This window comes from Podarcis filfolensis (genome assembly GCF_964270895.1).
Source record: "Podarcis filfolensis genome assembly, chromosome: 15".
NCBI lineage: Eukaryota > Metazoa > Chordata > Lepidosauria > Squamata > Lacertidae > Podarcis > Podarcis filfolensis.
The window spans coordinates 38,263,329-38,281,156 of NC_139618.1; the positions used below are offsets into that span (position 1 = coordinate 38,263,329).

At 44.7% G+C, this 17,828-nt stretch overlaps 1 protein-coding gene across 2 annotated transcripts in view; it reads left to right on the plus strand.

The window, feature by feature from the left end:
• LOC310750450 (uncharacterized protein) overlaps nucleotides 1–15,833 on the plus strand; it is a 19,136-nt gene extending 3,303 nt beyond the window's left edge. The window contains exons 2-3 of one of the 2 annotated variants that reach the window (XM_083588628.1): nucleotides 11,393–12,105; nucleotides 12,166–15,833. In XM_083588628.1, coding sequence (XP_083444754.1) covers nucleotides 11,403–12,105; nucleotides 12,166–13,325 — 1,863 coding nt within the window. In that variant the 5' untranslated portion in view covers nucleotides 11,393–11,402 and the 3' untranslated portion in view covers nucleotides 13,326–15,833. Of the gene's footprint in view, nucleotides 1–11,392 lie in introns of both variants that reach the window. The other variant, XM_083588627.1, reaches the window with a different exon arrangement.
• Nucleotides 15,834–17,828: the final 1,995 nt, after the last annotated feature.

Sequence of the window (17,828 nt, forward strand, 5' to 3'; positions counted from 1 at the left end):
GAGGGGATGTTCTTGGTGGTTTGTGTGCTGCCTGCCTCCCTGCTTTTTTGTGGGGTGTGTAGGTGTTCTGCTTGCTTTGGAGCAGGGGTCAGCAACCTTTTTGAGCCGTGGGCCAGTCCACCGTCCCTCAGACCTTGTGTGGGGCCGGACTATATTTTTTGGGGGGAAATGAATGAATTCCTATGCCCCACAAATAACCCAGAGATTCATTTTAAATAAAAGCACACATTCTACACATGTAAAAACACGCTGATTCCCGGACCGGATTGAGAAGGCGATTGGGCCGCATCCGGCCCCCGGGCCTTAGGTTGCCTACCCCTGCTTTGGAGGAAGAGTTCTGAGCATCACATTTTTCTTCTTTTGGTTTTATGACAGTTTCTTGGCTTTCCAAAAGGTAGGGAACCTCTGCAAATTTCTACCACCTGAACACTCCCTGTACGTTGTTAAGGAAAACTGATAACCAGTCCCTATTTTCATTTTCATCTGCCATCCTCAACAGGCTGTACCTCTACTGCTGTCAACATTCAATAGGTCCTGGAAGGTCCTTGTCAGGCTGTTGTGGTGTCTGTGTTTTGCCTAAAATCTCTTCTTCTTTGATTTTTACAAACTAACAGTGGTGTAGTGGTGGTTGTCAGCACCCGGGGCAATGCAAGTAATTTGCGCCCCCTAACCTGTGGATTTTAGTAGGGGCAGAGAGCTGCGAGTGCGAGCGCGCTCCCCCCCAGATGTTGCGCCCGGTGCGGCCGGCCCCCCCTGCACCCCACGCTACGCCACTGCAAACTAATATACTTGTGGATACCTGGGAAGATCTATTTTCTATAGAAGCACTTTATTTTTACTTTTTTTGCTGGCTCCATTTTGCTTCCAAACCTAAGTGCAGAATTAGATGGAAATGCTATTATTAATCTAGCTCTACTGGTGCAATTTCCAGAGCAACATAAGCAACAAACAAACTCAAAACGAACCCTGAGGTGCCTGCAATCTAATTTTAGACAGTGGAGGAGACAACATGATTTCGGGGAACTGGGAGGCTAAACCGATTAGATAATATTTTATGGCGTGGCTGTCTGGGGAGCTGACCTGCTGCAGTCCCCTTTTGCTTGGGTTTCTCCCTCATCACCTCTCTCCTCATGACAGAGGTGTATAAAATGGCATAAGGAGCGGAGAAAGGGAACAGATAAATGTTTTTCTCCCTCTCTCATGCCACTAGGATTTGTGGACATTCAACGAAGCTGAATTTTGGAAAATCCAGAACAGACAAAAGACAAATGAGAAACAGAGAGAACTAAAATTAACAGAGCCATCCGCCCCTAACATGCCATACATATAGCTAAACTATGGAATTTGCTCCCACAGAGGCAGTGATGGTCACCTCCTTTGATAGCTTTCAAATAGGTAAAGGTAAAGGGACCCCTGACCATTAGGTCCAGTCGTGGCCGACTCTGGGGTTGCGGTGCTCATCTCGCTTTATTGGCCGAGGGAGCCGGCGTACAGCTTCCGGGTCATGTGGCCAGCATGACTAAGCCACATCTGGTGAACCAGAGCAGCGCACGGAAATGCCGTTTACCTTCCCACCGGAGCGGTACCTATTTATCTACTTGTACTTTGACATGCTTTCGAACTGCTAGGTTGGCAGGAGCAGGGACCGAGCAACGGGAGCTCACCCCGAACCGCCAACCTTCTGATCGGCAAGTCCTAGGCTCTGTGGTTTAACCCACAGCGCCACGCTTTCAAATAGGATCCGACAAATTCATGGAGGATCAGGTTGTCAGTGGCTACTAACCCTCATGGCTATATGTTGTCCCTCCACAGTCAGAGGCAGTATGCTAGGAATCACAAGCGGGTAGAGGGCTGTTGCACGCAGGTCGCGCTTTGCCCATGGACTCAAGAAGGTTGGCAATCCCTAAATCTAGGGTTTCAGTCACCCTTTTAGGTATCAAGTTTAACTTTAAAAATAAAATAAAAATCCCCACACATCACAATAAATGACTTGTTTATACACAACATTCATCTTGATGTGTTTGCACAAAACTTACGTGATGGTTAGATTATGTCCAGTCCTTAATGAACATTCATTCTGGTTTGTTTTACATGGTGGTTATACCACAGGATAAGAATTTGGCCTGATTTGCCTGCAGGGGATTCACATGACTTCACATTAATCCTTAGTTCATCCACCCATTTTTCTTGCATTCTCCTGTAACTTACATAATTGCAAAAAGCTGGTTCATCACACTAGGGCAACAGGGCACTTCCATCCACTTCACCTGTGCAAGCCTAAATTTTTATTTTCGTTTTATTTATTAAATTTTGATGCTGCCCTTCATCCAAGGATCCAGGGGTGGTTCACAATATAAAAACAGAAAAACACATCACATAGTAACAAAGAAAAACAATACCCCCCAGTTTAAAAGGCCATAGATTGTTTAATTTGCCAAAGGCTTGGGAGAAGATGAATGTTTTTTTGCCTGGTGCTTAAAGATATGTAACAAAGGCCATATGTAACCTTGCAAGCCATACTTGCCACCTGGAAAACCCTGCTCTCGGATTGTGAGCGATCAAATCTACGGTTTTCATCTGGAGAGCAGGGTGGAGTTTCTTCTCCTTGGCTAAAAAGCAATTCAGTTATTTGAGCAAAAGCCAGACTTCTGGCATATCTGTATTGTACATATCATCTATTAGTGTTCATGTTTATATTACAGTGACAAGCAGACCTCATGGATCTTGCTGCTAAACTCAGCACGGAGGTGCTTCTGGCAGGTTTATTCTATGGCTCCTCCAAAATCTCAGAAGAGTAAACAAGAGTCAGGTTTCTACAGAGTGTGGGCAGGGCTGAGTATGCATCTTGCAGCTGGTCTAGAAACTCCTGTCGCAGGTTCTTCTTTTGCATGTTCTGAGTACTTTGAACAAGTTTGGCTTGCACAGATGGTTTGGATGGTTATGAGCTGGTCGTTTGTTGGAAAGGTGTGTCCATTCAATGGGATTCTGTGGATTTGTGGTCAGTTGTATGGCTGAGGGGTAAAAGTAGGACACGTGAGGGTGGCTGGAGTTGAGCATTAGGTTGTGGCTGTTGTTCACAATCAATGCCCTAATCTTGCTGGGGAATGGCGAGTTTCCCCATCTCTAAAAAAAGAGGCATATTAATTCACATTCTGGGTTTTTTTTGTAAACTGTTCCCTCCATGCTTTCCAGTAAAATGCTTTTCTACTGGTCAACACTCTCTGCAGGCACCATGCTGGTGAATAAATAAGATTTATTTGCCACTGGTATCATCAAAGAATAGAATCTCAGACGAGTTATGAGTCATAGCCAGTCAGATTCAGGCCAAGTTTTCGATCACTTGCACTCTAACCACCAGGCATGCCAAAGACACCTTGGCCCTCTCCATCTTCTATTGGTCCTACACACATTGCACCCATCTGGCATGCACCACAGGTCCAGTGGCCGGCTTCTCCCAAGTGCTCGGCTCCTTGTATCATGCATGCGCCATCATATGGGTGCAATGCACGCCATGTGTGATGTCACACGTGTGCAACGAGTGCCAGCCCCACCCCATCTTGGTGGCAACCCAGTGCCTCTGCTAACCATTGTCCCAAGAGGCTCATCTCCGTCAGCTTCCCTAGAAAATGAAGGACGGTGGAAGAGGGCAGTTAGGAGAAATTGTATCAACAGCCCTGGTCAATTCTAAATCCAAGAACTCAATCAAGGTCCAAACAAAAAGCCTAGCACATCAGCTTGAATTTCCATGAGGGCGAGTTGGAAGCCAATTCAATTCAACAACCTCCCATTAGACCTTGGGTTTGACTAGCTCAGGCTAGTTAGAAGGCTGGAGGTGACTTCCAATTCCTTGGAACCATCCACAGTCCACGGGAAGGTAAACTTGTTTGCCTCTGCTCCAGTTTAGACACTTCTTTAGTGCTAAGTGCCAAAGGCCCTCCCTTCCACCCCATCCAGGCCCAGCACATGTTTACCAAGAATGGATGACTCTCTTCAACAAGCGGAGGCATGACTAGAAAACAGAATATCTGCCCTGCTGGCAATCCTGGAGGAACTTTTAGTGGAAAACAGTGTCCCCATTGTTAGGAGGGTGCAAGTGAAAAGAAAGGGGGGTGAGGGAGCGGGATAAACAGCGGATTGAGAGCAACAGTGCATAGGAAGGAGGGAACATTATGCAATCAAAACAAGCTCTTCCTGACAGCTACTCTGAGTGGAAGTTGGAATACCAAGATGATACAGGGACGCCCTGCTGTCTAGAATAAAACCCCACAGCACTGTCTTATCTTCCTTGCCCATAGAAGGAGGGCCACTTTGTCTTCTACTTTGCCCTTGACATTCCTGTTATGGCTCCATATGGCAAGCGATGATTAACCCAGAACATAAATTACGCTCCAAATCAGAGACGGGCTGTGGATGATTCCAAGGTGATTCCAAAGTGTGTGGAAAGGTCTAATGGGAGGCTGTTGAGTTGAACTGGCTTCCAACTCGCCCTCGTGGAAATTCAAGCTGATATGCTAGGCTTTTTCTTTGGACCAATGCCTTCAATGGAGACAGAACTTCCTGGGCTCTTGCGAGATACAGACCCCTGGCAAATGTGCTGATTCTGAATCAGCTTGTGGGCTCTGAACAAAGCAATAAAGCATCCCTCCAAATCATGCTAAATAATAATGCAGTGGTACCTTGGTTCTCAAACTTAATCTATTCCAGAAGTCTGTTCCAAAACCAAAGCATTCCAAAACCAAGGCGTGCTTTCCCATAGAAAGTAATGCAAAATGGATTAATCCGTTCTAGACTTTTAATCCATTCTAGACTTATGGTCTAGCTGGACCATAAAGAAGGCTGATCACCGAAGAATTGATGCTTTTGAATTATGGTGCTGGAGGAGACTCTTGAGAGTCCCATGGACTGCAAGAAGATCAAACCTCTCCATTCTTAAGGAAATCAGACCTGAGTGCTCATTGGAAGGACAGATCATGAAGCTGAGGCTCCAATACTTTGGCCACCTCATGAGAAGAGAAGACTCCCTGGAAAAGACCCTGGTGTTGGGAAAGATGGAGGGCACAAGGAGAAGGGGATGACAGAGGACGAGATGGTTGGACAGTGTTCTCAAAGCTACCAGCATGAGTTTGACCAAACTGCGGGAGGCAGTGGAAGACAGGAGTGCCTGGCGGGCTCTGGTCCATGGGGTCACGAAGAGTCGGACACGACTAAACAATAACAACAACAACAACAGACTTTTAAAAACAACCCCTAAAACAACAATTTAACATGAATTTTTACTATTTAACGAGACCATTGATCCATAAAATGAAAGCAATAAACAATGTACAGCAGTCAATCAATCAATCAATCAATCAATCAATCAATCAGTAGCTGAACTGGGTTCCACACAGTCCCAAAAACAAAACAAAAAGCCACAAAAACGCAAAATAAATAGCAAAAACAGACAGACCTCAGCGTAACACTCAAAACGGAAGTGTGGCTCTCAAATTGGAAGCGTAACACTCAAAATGGAGCACGTTCGGCTTCCGAGAAAAATTCGCAAACCGGAACACTTCCAGGTTTGCAGTGTTTGGGTTCCAAGTTGTTTGAGTACCAAGGCGTTTGAGAACCAAGGTACCACTGTAGATGTGAAGCAAAGCTGTGAACCTGCTGTGGCCAACAGTGATTGCGTGCATCTCATTGCAACTTGCAGTTGAGAAAATCAGAGCATCAGAAGTGCTTGGCTGCAGGATCAGACCAACGGCACCTGCAGCCCAGCATCCTGTCCACACAGTCGCCAGATGTCCATGGGATGCCCACAGCGGGGCCTGATTGCAACAGCACTTTCCCCCTAGGCTTGGTGAGGTGAGGTGGTGCAAGTTCTCTGTAAAGCATGCTAGGACTTGGAAAATCCCACTTTGCATGCCGGAAAAGTGTAAGCTGATTATGGTGAATCTGTGGGAAAGGGCAATCTGCAGCAGCTCATTGGCACTGGCCCCAAAGCCTTTGGAACAATTTAAAAGGTTGGAAGGAGAAGAGGAATGGAGCTTTGTTTGTACGCTAAAACACACTGCCTCAAAGCAGGGGGCTTTGGTCTTTCTGAGCATTAGAGTCTGGAACTGTATTTTTTTCCCCTGAGAGGATTCTCCAGTGCTTAATTTCTAAGGCGAGCACGCGTCTTTGCAATACAAATATGGGTGGGCATATTGTGATTGCTCAGGGGTAAGGGAAATGCACTTTGCACATGCTTAAGGTATCTCTGTTATACTTTATTTACCAAGCCTTGATTTTCCAATGGGTTCAACGTATTTTTTTTAAAATAAAAATAATATTTATTACTTTTAAAGATTACAGAAAAGGAAAAGAAAAAGAAAAAAGAAAAAAGAAAAAATACAAACAAAGAAAAAAAAATACAATACAATATATAAACAATACAAAACACAACCTAAACACAGTAAACTAAACTAAACAAACCCCTAACCCACCTTAACCCTAAACAAAACAAAACAATAACCATTTAAAAACATACATCACACCTTTTCCATACACTATCTTTCATTCCCTTGTTTCCTCGACTTCCTCTCACCTCCCTTTTTGTATTCCACTTCTATTAATTGTTTCAGCAAATCCTTTCCATCTTTCTCTGTTTTCTGTCATATTATAAATATCTTGACATATTTTTATCATTAGAACTAAAATACTTATATATGCTTAACTCCTTATAACATTTCTGCTAAGGCCATAAAATTTCTTTCCACCATTTTTCTATCATTCATTAATTTTACAGTATTTCTATATATAAACTTTAAATTCTCTAATCTTCTTCCACCATCTCCTCTCCCTGGTTTCGGATTCTGCCAGTCCTTTCCGTCAATTCCATATAGTCCATCAACCTTTATTTATTTATTTATTTACGGCTATTAGCCCATAAAATATGTACAAACATAAAAACACAGGGACATAAAAACAGATATATCCGACAACAGGAGGTGAACACCACGATGCAAGGGTGGGTCATTGAGCAGAGCTTGGGGCCAGGAGAGCTCCAAGGGACAGATCACAGAAAAGGAAAACTGAAGACGAACTCCGACATGCACTCTCAGTATAACAGTTCGATTAGTTTTGATGTTGTTGTTGGTTTTTGGTGGTTTTTGAGTGTGAAATAACCGCATTCAGAAATCTCGCCACCTGCAGAGTTACAGAAGGATCTGTATCCTGCAAAAGCAGTGCGGCGTGTGACTCAACAGGCCTGCCAACCAAGCGCAGTAGAGCAGGACCCAGGAATTTAGCCCTGGCTACGCTATGTAGGGGACAGTTGAACATTATATGTGAAAGAGATTCAACAGTTTCCCCGTCACACACACATAGCGGAGACACCAAACCCTTGGAAAATCTGTGGTTCAGCAGGTTCGATGGAAAAACATTGAACCTTGCACGAATAAATGCATGTCGGTGTGGTACTGATGAAAGAGATGACATATATGATGAAAGGCCAAGTGGTGGGGTTATTCCATGATACCTGGGGGAGCAGACACCCCCACCCCTGGCGAGGTTGTGTTGATTTTGAATGTCCGCTAATCTTTGCTCAATAAGGCTTTTGGCTGAGCGTAAGTTCATCTTTAAGGAGTCCGCTGGGGAGATTCCGATGCTCAGAAGTTTGGCATGGATTTTCCCTACCCACGGATTGACAAAGACGTCCCGCCAGAGGCACTGAAAAAGGTAATGGTCGGGAAGCTTATGCCAGCTGGACAGCCAATAGCCAAAGACTCGCTTCCAGATGACAGTCTCCAATGATGCAATCCTTAACTCCAGACGTATGGCTGCATTGCTCACACACATGGGGAGTTTCAGAAGACGACGGAGAAACTGATTCTGCAATGTCCCCAGTGATGTTAAATTGGACCCTGGGGCCCAGAGCGGGGCAGCATAACAGAGGGTGGAAACCACTTTTGCGTGGTATACCTTCAATGCAGAAGGGATGTGAGAGGCTCCGTCGGCCGCAAGAAATTGGAGTAGAGTATAAAGTATTGTTTTCCCTTTGTTTAGTAAATACTGTATCTGTGGCTTCCAGCTTAGATTGTAATGAAAAAAGACTCCCAGGTATTTAAATTTGAAAACCTGTTCTAATTGGACTCCATCTAACTTCCAGCTGTAAGTTTTCCGAGACCTGGTAAAGACCAGGACTTTAGATTTCCCATGATTAATTGTCAGATGGTTAAGTTTGCAATAAGCCGCAAAAATCTTTAGAGCTCTGCATAAACCAACTCTAGAGTAGGAAAGGATCGCTGCATCGTCGGCATATAGGAGCAAAGGGCAGCGAAAATCAGCTAGGCGGGGGGCATGAATGTTGGCTTGAGACTCGTTCAGAAAGAGCTTCATATCGCTGATAAACAGGTTGAAGAGGAGTGGGGCCAAAATGCAGCCTTGGCGCACACCTCTATTTATTGGGACCTCGTTGGATAGGTTTCCCGCCGGTGTGAGTCTCACTCTAGCCGACGACCCATGGTGTAATTGGGTTATAAGCCATAACAGCCTTCTATCTATGCCCCATCTCTCTAATTTCTTCCATAGGCAATTTCTTGGGATACTGTCGAAGGCAGCCTTTAGGTCTATAAAAGCGACACATAGGCGCCCCCGACTCGGGGCAGAATATTTTCTGGCAAGATGATACATGATTACCATATGGTCAGAGGTCGAATAATTGTTCCTAAAGCCCGCTTGCTCATGGCCAATCAAATTTGAGTCGTTTGCCCAATGGGACAGCTTGCCCAATGGGACAGCTCCATCAACCTGGAGATCTTATGTCCGAGGCTCTTAACTCTTTTCCAGGTCCCTTCTGCAGGTCTTCTTCATATTCTTTAATGCCAAAGAGCAGATCTCGGGAAGACTCCAACCTAACAATGCTTTTATTCCTTCCAGGCAGGTCAGCCAAATTTCCATGGTTGAAGCTGAGGTCTATAAGATGTTTCATGACATGTTTCAAAATTCCTCCAAATCCAAAGGCCCCCAGAACTCCAATCTCCTCCAGACCCAAGTCCATGTCCCAAAAGTCAGTTAATCCCTGCATAGAGGGATCTTTCCAACTTTCCTTCTTCCGTCCAAGCCAGGATCCAATCCTCAAAATCTGGCTTTTTCTAGATTCAATCATAGAAGGCCTCAACTTATAATCCTCAATTTGCTTCTGTAAGACTAAGGATCCCGCTTGTATTACTTTAGGCTCAACAACCACAGCTTTCTCTTTCTCCTCCACAATTTGTCCTGCCAAGGTAGATTCTTGTACCAAGTCCTGAATTATTTCTGTGTTGGTGATCACTTTTTGACTCCAATTAGTCACTTTTTGATCCAAGTTGTCAATTTTAAAAGACATGTCATCCGTCTTCTTATGAAGCTGTTCCAGCAAGTAGCTTATCTTGTATAATACCGTCACAATGGCTTCTCCTGTCAACATTTTGAGTGGTCCAAGGTCAATCTCTGGTTCTCACAATTACTTATCTTGCAGCTGGTGATTCCCCAGTTGCACTCCTGTGACAGTTTCAAAAACTCCCTCTAGAGGGAAACAGTCTCCACTTGTATCAATCCTTTCAGACACAATTCAAGCCATAAAAATAGTTTCAATTTCCAGTTACTTTTCCTCCTTTTTAAACGCAGAAGAGGACAATGGAAACAGTATCTTTCTCTTATTTAACTAGCTGTCAAAAATGTTTTGTTCGCAGTCAATGAACTCTCCCAAAACTTCACTCTTTCTGGCAGCCCTTTCCAGGTTCGGAGCAGTGGTAATTTGGTTTTTCACTCTCTCCTGCAGGCTTGCTAAGTCCAAAATTTCCCCCCTCTTCTCCTGCTTCCAAGGGGGGTTTTGTAGTTTTAACCGATGAAAATTTAATCCTTTGCCAAAAGCTTTCAAAGACTTTAGCTTATAACGTCTTTGCTTCAATCTATTTACAAAAGGGGAAGGCGGACTTCCTGTTTAAGACCTTCCCCGTTTCGGTGCCAAATTAAGGTATTTAAAGATCCAATTTTCCATTCTACTCACGGGTAGTTGTTTAAAATCCAATTGTCCACAGGAAAAAGTCAGCGCTCTCCGGCAACAGCAATGCGGCTTCACTCCGTGAAAGAAGCAGTCAATTTGAAGCACCGCGCCACTCACCCCACGTCGCTCCAGATCCCCGAAACCGGGTTTCCCCGCGAGTAGGGGAGGCGCAAAAGGTGCCAGCTGAATCCCAGGTTCACAAGCTTCTCCCGCTTGTGATTTCAATGGTTCTCCGCCTTCGCCGTGGTGGTCAGACCCTGCTTTTCACGGAGCAAGTTCCTCCCGATCGGAGGAGCTCCGCCATTGCCGGAGGCGCCAACCCGGAAGTCTCCAACGTATTTTTTTATTATATTTTGGTTCCCCTGTCTGTGGATGCATTTGCAGTTCTGTAAAAGGACCTCGTTTCACAGCGTGCTTCTAACAATGAGAGATGGAGGGTAGTGAGTTTGAGATACTTGATCCATTTGATCGCCAGAGCTGCCTTTTTGCCAACACACTTAATCATTTGCACTATAATCCATAGTGGTTCATATGTGTATGCACTCAAATGTTGCGAAACTTTGGGATCTATGTACTGACTATCACAGTTATAATGTGGTGTTTTTCTAAAATAAAATTCTGCTACAGCTTCAACAGGAATTTATATAACTGGGAGATAGATTGAGCTGGAGGACTTTGGGGAGAGGATTTACTATGGTATATATTTTGGTATATGCAGTAGTGTTGGCAAGTCGGTGGTTTTCACTGGGCTATTGATGCTGGAATGGTCAAGTTTTCAAGTGACTCAGAATTATTCATCAAAGAAAGTGGCACAATTTTTAAAAGCTCCTAACTGGCATGAAAGTGAGAAGTTTGCTGCTCATATATAGCTGAAGTGGAGCTACCTTCTGACTTCTGCCTGATGTAATTGTGTCCTGTAAGTCAAGTACTTAAACACCTGGGCTGTTTTATATTCCCCGTCCCCCCAAAAAAACTTGCCTTGCAAGTTGTATAGACTTTTGTCAGCTGGTGCAAGCATCAACTTGGGAACACAGAAAGTTGCCTAATACCCCATCAGAGTATTGGTACCTCAGGCTCAGGATTGTCTGCACTCAAACAGGGTCCTTTCCAGTCCTACCTGGAGATGCCAGGGTTTGACCCATGGTCCTTCTACATACAAAGCGTGTGATCTTCCATAGGGCTACAGTCTCTCCTCTTGTTGGACAGTTGTCAGATTCACATTATTGGCACATCCAAAGCCTGCTCAACATATAATGTGAGAGAGAATCATTTTGGAAATACCACCACCATCTACTTGCAATTATATATTCTGCATTTTGTGTTATATCCTCCCTGTCTCTTTTTTTTCCTTAAAAAAAAACTTGTTTCTTTTACTTTGTTTTACAGAATAGCCATTATGGGGAAGTACTTGGTGACCTGCGCGATAGCAATTCTCTTTATTCTTCTGCAGACTGATGTCATTGTCTCTGTTTTGGGAAAAAGCTCGTCCAGTAGAAGTAGTAGAAAGCCTAGCAAGCCTTCACATCGACCTAGCAAGCCTGTGGAACATCATCGACCTAGCAAGCCTGTGGAACATCATCGACCTAGCAAACCTGTGGAACATCGACCTAACAAACCTGTACATCGACCTGTCAAACCTGTACACAACCAACCTGTACACAATCCTGCTCCCCCACAACACAACCCTGTTTATCCCCCAGTAAATCCTGGTAAGCCCCCAAGCAATCCTGGCAACCCTCCTCCATATAACCCTGCTTACCCACCACAAAACCCTGGTAAGCCCCCAAGCAATCCTGGCAACCCTCCTCCATATAACCCTGCTTACCCACCACAAAACCCTGGTAAGCCCCCAAGCAATCCTGGCAACCCTCCTCCACAAAACCCTGCTTACCCTCCACAAAACCCTGCCTACCCCCCACGCAATCCTGGCAACCCTCCTCCACAAAACCCTGCCTATCCACCACAAAACCCTGGTAACCCTGCTTACCCACCACAAAACCCTGCTTATCCCCCACACAATCCTGGCAACCCTCCTCCACAAAATCCTGGATACCCACCACAAAACCCTGGCAACCCTGTCTATCCACCACAAAACCCAGGTTACCCTCCCCACAATCCTGGCAACCCACACAACCCTGGTTATCCTCCACAAAACCCAGGTTACCCTCACCACAATCCTGGCAACCCACACAATCCTGGTTATCCGCCACAAAACCCTGGATACCCTCCAAACAATCCTGGTAACCCACACAACCCTGGCTATCCCCAACAAAATCCTGGCTTTCCACAAAACCCTGGTTACCCGAGGTATGGAGAAGGAGGCAGCTGGGGCAAATATGACAGTAAGCCATGGAAGCCTAAGCCACCCAAGCCCAATATGAAACATATGGCAGGATCGGCTCTGGCGGGAGCTGCAGCAGGAGCCGTGGGTGGCTACCTCTTAGGCCGCGCCATGTCCAATGTCAATTTTCACTTTAACAACCGTGATGACGAGCGGTGGTGGTATGAAAACCGCAACCGTTACTCCGACCAGGTTTACTACCCACAGTACAACCAGCCTGTTCCGCAGGATATCTTTGTGAGAGATTGCACAAATATCACGGTGAGCGAGTATACGGAGCCCAGCGGAAACCAAACGGCAGATGAGATGGAAACCAGGGTTGTGACGCACGTGGTGCGCGAAATGTGCATAGAGCAGTATCGTACCTACTCTAGCCATGCAGGAGGCGACTTCAGACGTCCTGGGAGTAGGCCAGAGGGGCCTATGCCGGCCAAGCCGGAAGTGAAGCCTGTGGCGGAAGAAGCGATAACAGGCGCTGTGGCGAAAGACCGATTGGGCAGCTCCATGTCTAACATGCACCTGCATTTCAATGACAGCGATGAGGAGCAGTGGTGGAGCGAAAACCGCAATCGTTTTACCCATCCCGTTTTCTACCCAAACTACAGCCACCCTGTTACGAAGGATGTCTTTGCGAGTGATTGTGAGAATGCCACCACAAACTATTACATAAAGCCCACCGGAAACCAAACGGCAGATGAGGTGGAAGCCAGGGTGGTGACGCAAGTGGCGCGAGAGATGTGCAGGGAGCTGTACAGTGATTTCATCCGTCACATGGAAAGAAGCAAATATGATCAGAAGCCAGAAGCGCTGATGCCAACCAAACTCTGGCTGAAGCATGTTCCAGAAGCAGCTAACCTCGCCCCTGGCGCAGGAGCCACCGGAAGCCATCACAACAGTGCCACGTCTTGCATGCGTGACAACACTTTTGCCAAGTCTTCTGTGCTTTTGATTATGGTCACTTTTTTCCTGATACCTTGAGGCTTGACAGCCTCCTTAAGCTGCCATTTTGTCGCTGAGACAGGGTATGTCCAGAAGGAAAGAGATGTGTTTATATAAAGGAAATGTTTTGTGGAGAGTGCATTGTCGCTTCTGCGTCTGTTTGGTGGGCTGTCTTTAATAGCTGTTACGTGTGCTAATTCTTACTCCTTCAGAGCCACCTTTGGCACTGCCGCTGTTTCAAAATAGTTCCCAGGGAAAGAAGCCAAGGGTAACCTTGCAATGAAGGGAACATCCCCACCCCAGCCCACGTGAATCAAGCCGTGTCCTTTTTCATAGCTAGTTGAGCATATTCAGTGTATAAACATGAACAAGTTAATGGAAACACAGAGAAAAACACATCTTTTGCCAGACTACTCCTGTTACATACGCCCTTCAGTGAAACCTGCATAGCTTTAACATATCCTGTGGCAGACTCCTCCCAGTACACTGACCCCTCATGGGAAGCTGCTTAGCTTGAACAGAAAGCTTTATGGTGCAGTAAGCCATTATACAAAAGTCTAGCTTCAAGAGAAAGAAAGGATTTCCAGTTCTTATGTAGCTTCACTGAGAGTGACTTTCAATGCTATGAAATGGGATGGGGTAGCAGACCAAACGGCTTATGAACAGGGATGGCAGAATCTGTCAATGTCAGCTTCTAATTTTTCCAGTTCTATGCTCAGTTCTTCACATTCCACCTCCGTTTGTGATTTTAAATAATAATAATAATAATAATAATAATAATAATAATAATAATAATAATATCATTATTTATACCCCACCAACCTCATGAAAATTCATTAGTCTTTTAGTGCAATTTTATCTGCATATACACATTTTGTGCGCAATTTTGTCTCATATACACATTTTTTTGCAAAGCATTTTCCCCTAACGTAATACATTTTTGCATGCTATTTTCAATAATATATGCATTTATATGCACACTTTACCCAAGTATATGTGGTTTTTTAGTGTGAACTTTAAAGGATGAATGTATTCTGGTTTGTGCATTGTTTGAGAAAGTGAGAATTAGGTAGGTTTGCCTTTAAATGTGAACTGTATCAAATTTCTCCTCCATCCCTTTGTGTGCCATGTGCACCACACTGAAGTCCAAAGTGAAATTTTTCACATTCATCTCCGTAAACAAGGTGCCAGATTGGCTCCACATTGGGAGTACCTCACTGGAGGTGTGAAAATTCCACATGAGACACTCCTTTGGGTTGTATCCAATGTAGGACTAAGTTAAAGTCAGCTAGTGGTACTTGTTCCACAGGTGAAATGTTTTGCATCCGTGCGCCATGGCTGCAGAAGAGAGGCTCTTAGTTAATTTATCGCACAACAGATTGCACACTGAGGTTCCACTAGCACAACCTTTGGGTTGGGTTCCTCTCTAGTGCAACATAAACCACTTCAAGGTATTATTATTATTATTATTATTATTATTATTATTATTATTATTATTTACAACCAAGAGGTATAGAAATTTTATGACATAAATAAGTAAATAAACATTAAAACTCACCCATCCACTTGAGTTAGCAGACAGGGAACACTGGACACAGTCCTAAATGCAGTGAACACTTTAAACATTTTAAAATGTCTTGAGATTCTGGTGGGGTGGGTGGGGAGCAGAACACAGAACATACAAGAGGACATTCCCTCCCACATATCACAATGTGAAGTCTGTGGGATGCTCCTAGCTCAACAAAATACTAGGCGTAGGTTCATGTGAGGGTGTTTCCATGTGGGTGCTTTTTGTGGGTCAGGTGCATACACATTTTGTCGTGTCCAAAAGTTGCCAGCATCCCAAAGCCAGTCCAGTGCATCAGTTTATTCTGTTTCTGTGCAAAATATTCTCTCTTTCTCTCCCTCCCTCTCACCTGTTGCCAGTGACCTGTTTTCAGGGAAGTCTCTGCAGCGAAGTACCTTTAGCCGGACAGCAAGAAGGCAAAATGTGATTAGAATGTCAAGGATGGGGAGGGACCAGGGAGATGTCTGTCCCTCACAAAATATGTTGCACTCTCATTTTAGTGCCTTTGCAAATGTGTCTGCCTAGTGAGGAATGGGATACGCCGCTGTGGGTTCTCTATACTTGCCACGGAGCTCCTGTCAATGGAGGAGGGAGTCCTTCTACATGGCAGCTTGTTGTGGAAGCATGCGTGCAAGTTTTGCGCAGCATCCACGTGACTTGACCCTCATCAAAATGCTGCCCTACATTATCTTCCAAATTAAACCAAAATTAATGTTTCGATGGAAAGTCTGTAAAGTAATCCTTTCCCTCCAAACAGATTAAATTGGGGGGGGGGGGAATGATGCATTTTGAGACCGTTATGCGAATGTCATAAAAAAATAGTGCATGCATTAGCAGTACCACCTCCACAATAAATTTCTGTGTGAAAGTGCCTTGGATATGCTGGAACAGCCTGCATGAAAGCCTTAAAATCTGTAGGTGAACATGCCTGAGTTTTTCATTGTCTTTTGCCTACACAGAAATAAACCAGTTGCCCAGAACCCACAGTTGTTACCTTTGCATGTTCATGCTGCTCTGGATTTTACAATCATACAACACTTTCTGTCTTTTAGAAGCAAAGCCGGTCACCATGTGTTGGGAAAGTGTCAATCCCTGTGAAAATCTTTCTTACATCATATCACTAAAGTGCTTAGTTGTGGTGCCTGATTTAAATTCCTCCAGAGAGGGGATTTCCAGGCCTATCTAGCCCCAGCAAAACTGCCTGAGGAGGTATTTCCTGGGTTTTAAACTGCCAGCTACTTTACTCTTTAATTTTAAGATACTAGTAGAATTTTTTTAAAGCCACATGTGATAAGGACCGCTTTCTTTATTGTAAAGTGAAGCCAGAAGGAACTTTGCCCAGTGGGATTGTGGGTGATTCCAGACTGGCTGCTTATTGAGCACTCATGTTGATAATGTTCACACCAAACTTGCATGGATCTGATACATCATCTGTTTATTGAGCACTCATCCTGATAATTTTGGGTAGAAGTTTCATTGCATTGCCGGTTAGTAGTTATTATCCTGCACTTTCCAGCACAATTTTCCATCTTTTTTCTTATTGGACTTTTTGCAGTTAGAAAAAAAATAACAGGATAATTGCACAAAAAAGTGTGGAATGGCAGTCAAATTTTGTGCCAATCTGGAAGCACTGTGCCTCTGTTTTCTGTGGCTTCAGTGTCGTAAGCCACATAAATAGCACCACAGAAGGAACAACAGCTGGAGGTGGTCATGTAGTATCAACATACAATTCTTAACATTCCCAGCAGTGCTTCTTTTTAGTATGTTTTTGCCAATCTGTTCTGCAAGACTGTGGCATTGACATGTTCTAAAAGACTGATGACCAAACCATGATTGGCTCTCCCCCTGTCTAATAAACAGGTTAAAACCAGCTGCCGGTGTGCGCAGTGAGCAGATGCATTAGCTCTGGCTGCAGCCCCAATTTTGTACCAGATTTTGTATATCTATTGCCCCTGCCTCCCCCCTGTACATCGGTGCTGCTTCCAGAAGCACATTCTAATGACAGAACCTTCCTCCTCAAAATTTTAATATGCAGGGCAATGCGATTACTGGAAGCGGGTTTGTATGATATGTGTGAATGCAGGGCTTGTGTGTGCAGGAAATTGGGAGCCTGGTGACCTTGTTGGGTGAACAGAGAGAGATTTTGTAGGAGACGACAATAAAGACCAATTGGGGGGAAGGAGAATTCAAACCATACACCAATAACTTATTGGCCAGTCTAGGGTTGCCATATTTCAAATAGTGAAAGTTGTTGAGCTTTTTGAGCAAAATCGCAAAAAAACCCCAAAACTTTTTTGAGCTATTTTTATGAAGAAAGGGCAAAAACGGCCCCGCTGACATGGGCTGCCATATGCCCAGATTTTCCAAGACATTTTCCAGTTTCTGCCCGGACACTGCTGCCAACTGCAGTATTCCAGGCTTATGGCAACCCTACTGGATGGGTGGGGAGGCAGGTTCTCCTGTACTCATTCCTACCCTTCAACACGGCCTGACATGCTTTGGGAGGTCACTTCTGATTCACGGGAATGGGAAGGATTCCCGACCTCTGGCCCCCAGCGGATGTTTGGCTCATGGATGTGGTGTCAGCCTATTTGACCTTCCTCACTTTGCCTCCCGTCATCTCTTTAAGCTTAACGAATGCGCTGTGAGTTTGATGCAGCTGCTGATGTTTGCTCTCTGCCAAGCTGTTCTGTGCCTTGACACACCATGGGCCTAGAGACAAGGAGAGATGGGAAGAGACGGGAAGCCGGGTTTGAATGTGGAAACCGAAGCACTAGAATTCGCATGCTGATCCCAAGTGTGGGTCATTTTCTGAGCAGTTCTAATGTGTAGGATGGCTCCACTTCAGCTCTTGGGAAACCTACTTAGAGTTTGCATTTCTCCATTTCTGAAGTGAAGGTCTTATGCAGCTATCCTCTTAGATCAGTGCAAATTCTTAAAAAAACCCAAACCTGCTGCATATGCATTGTCTTACA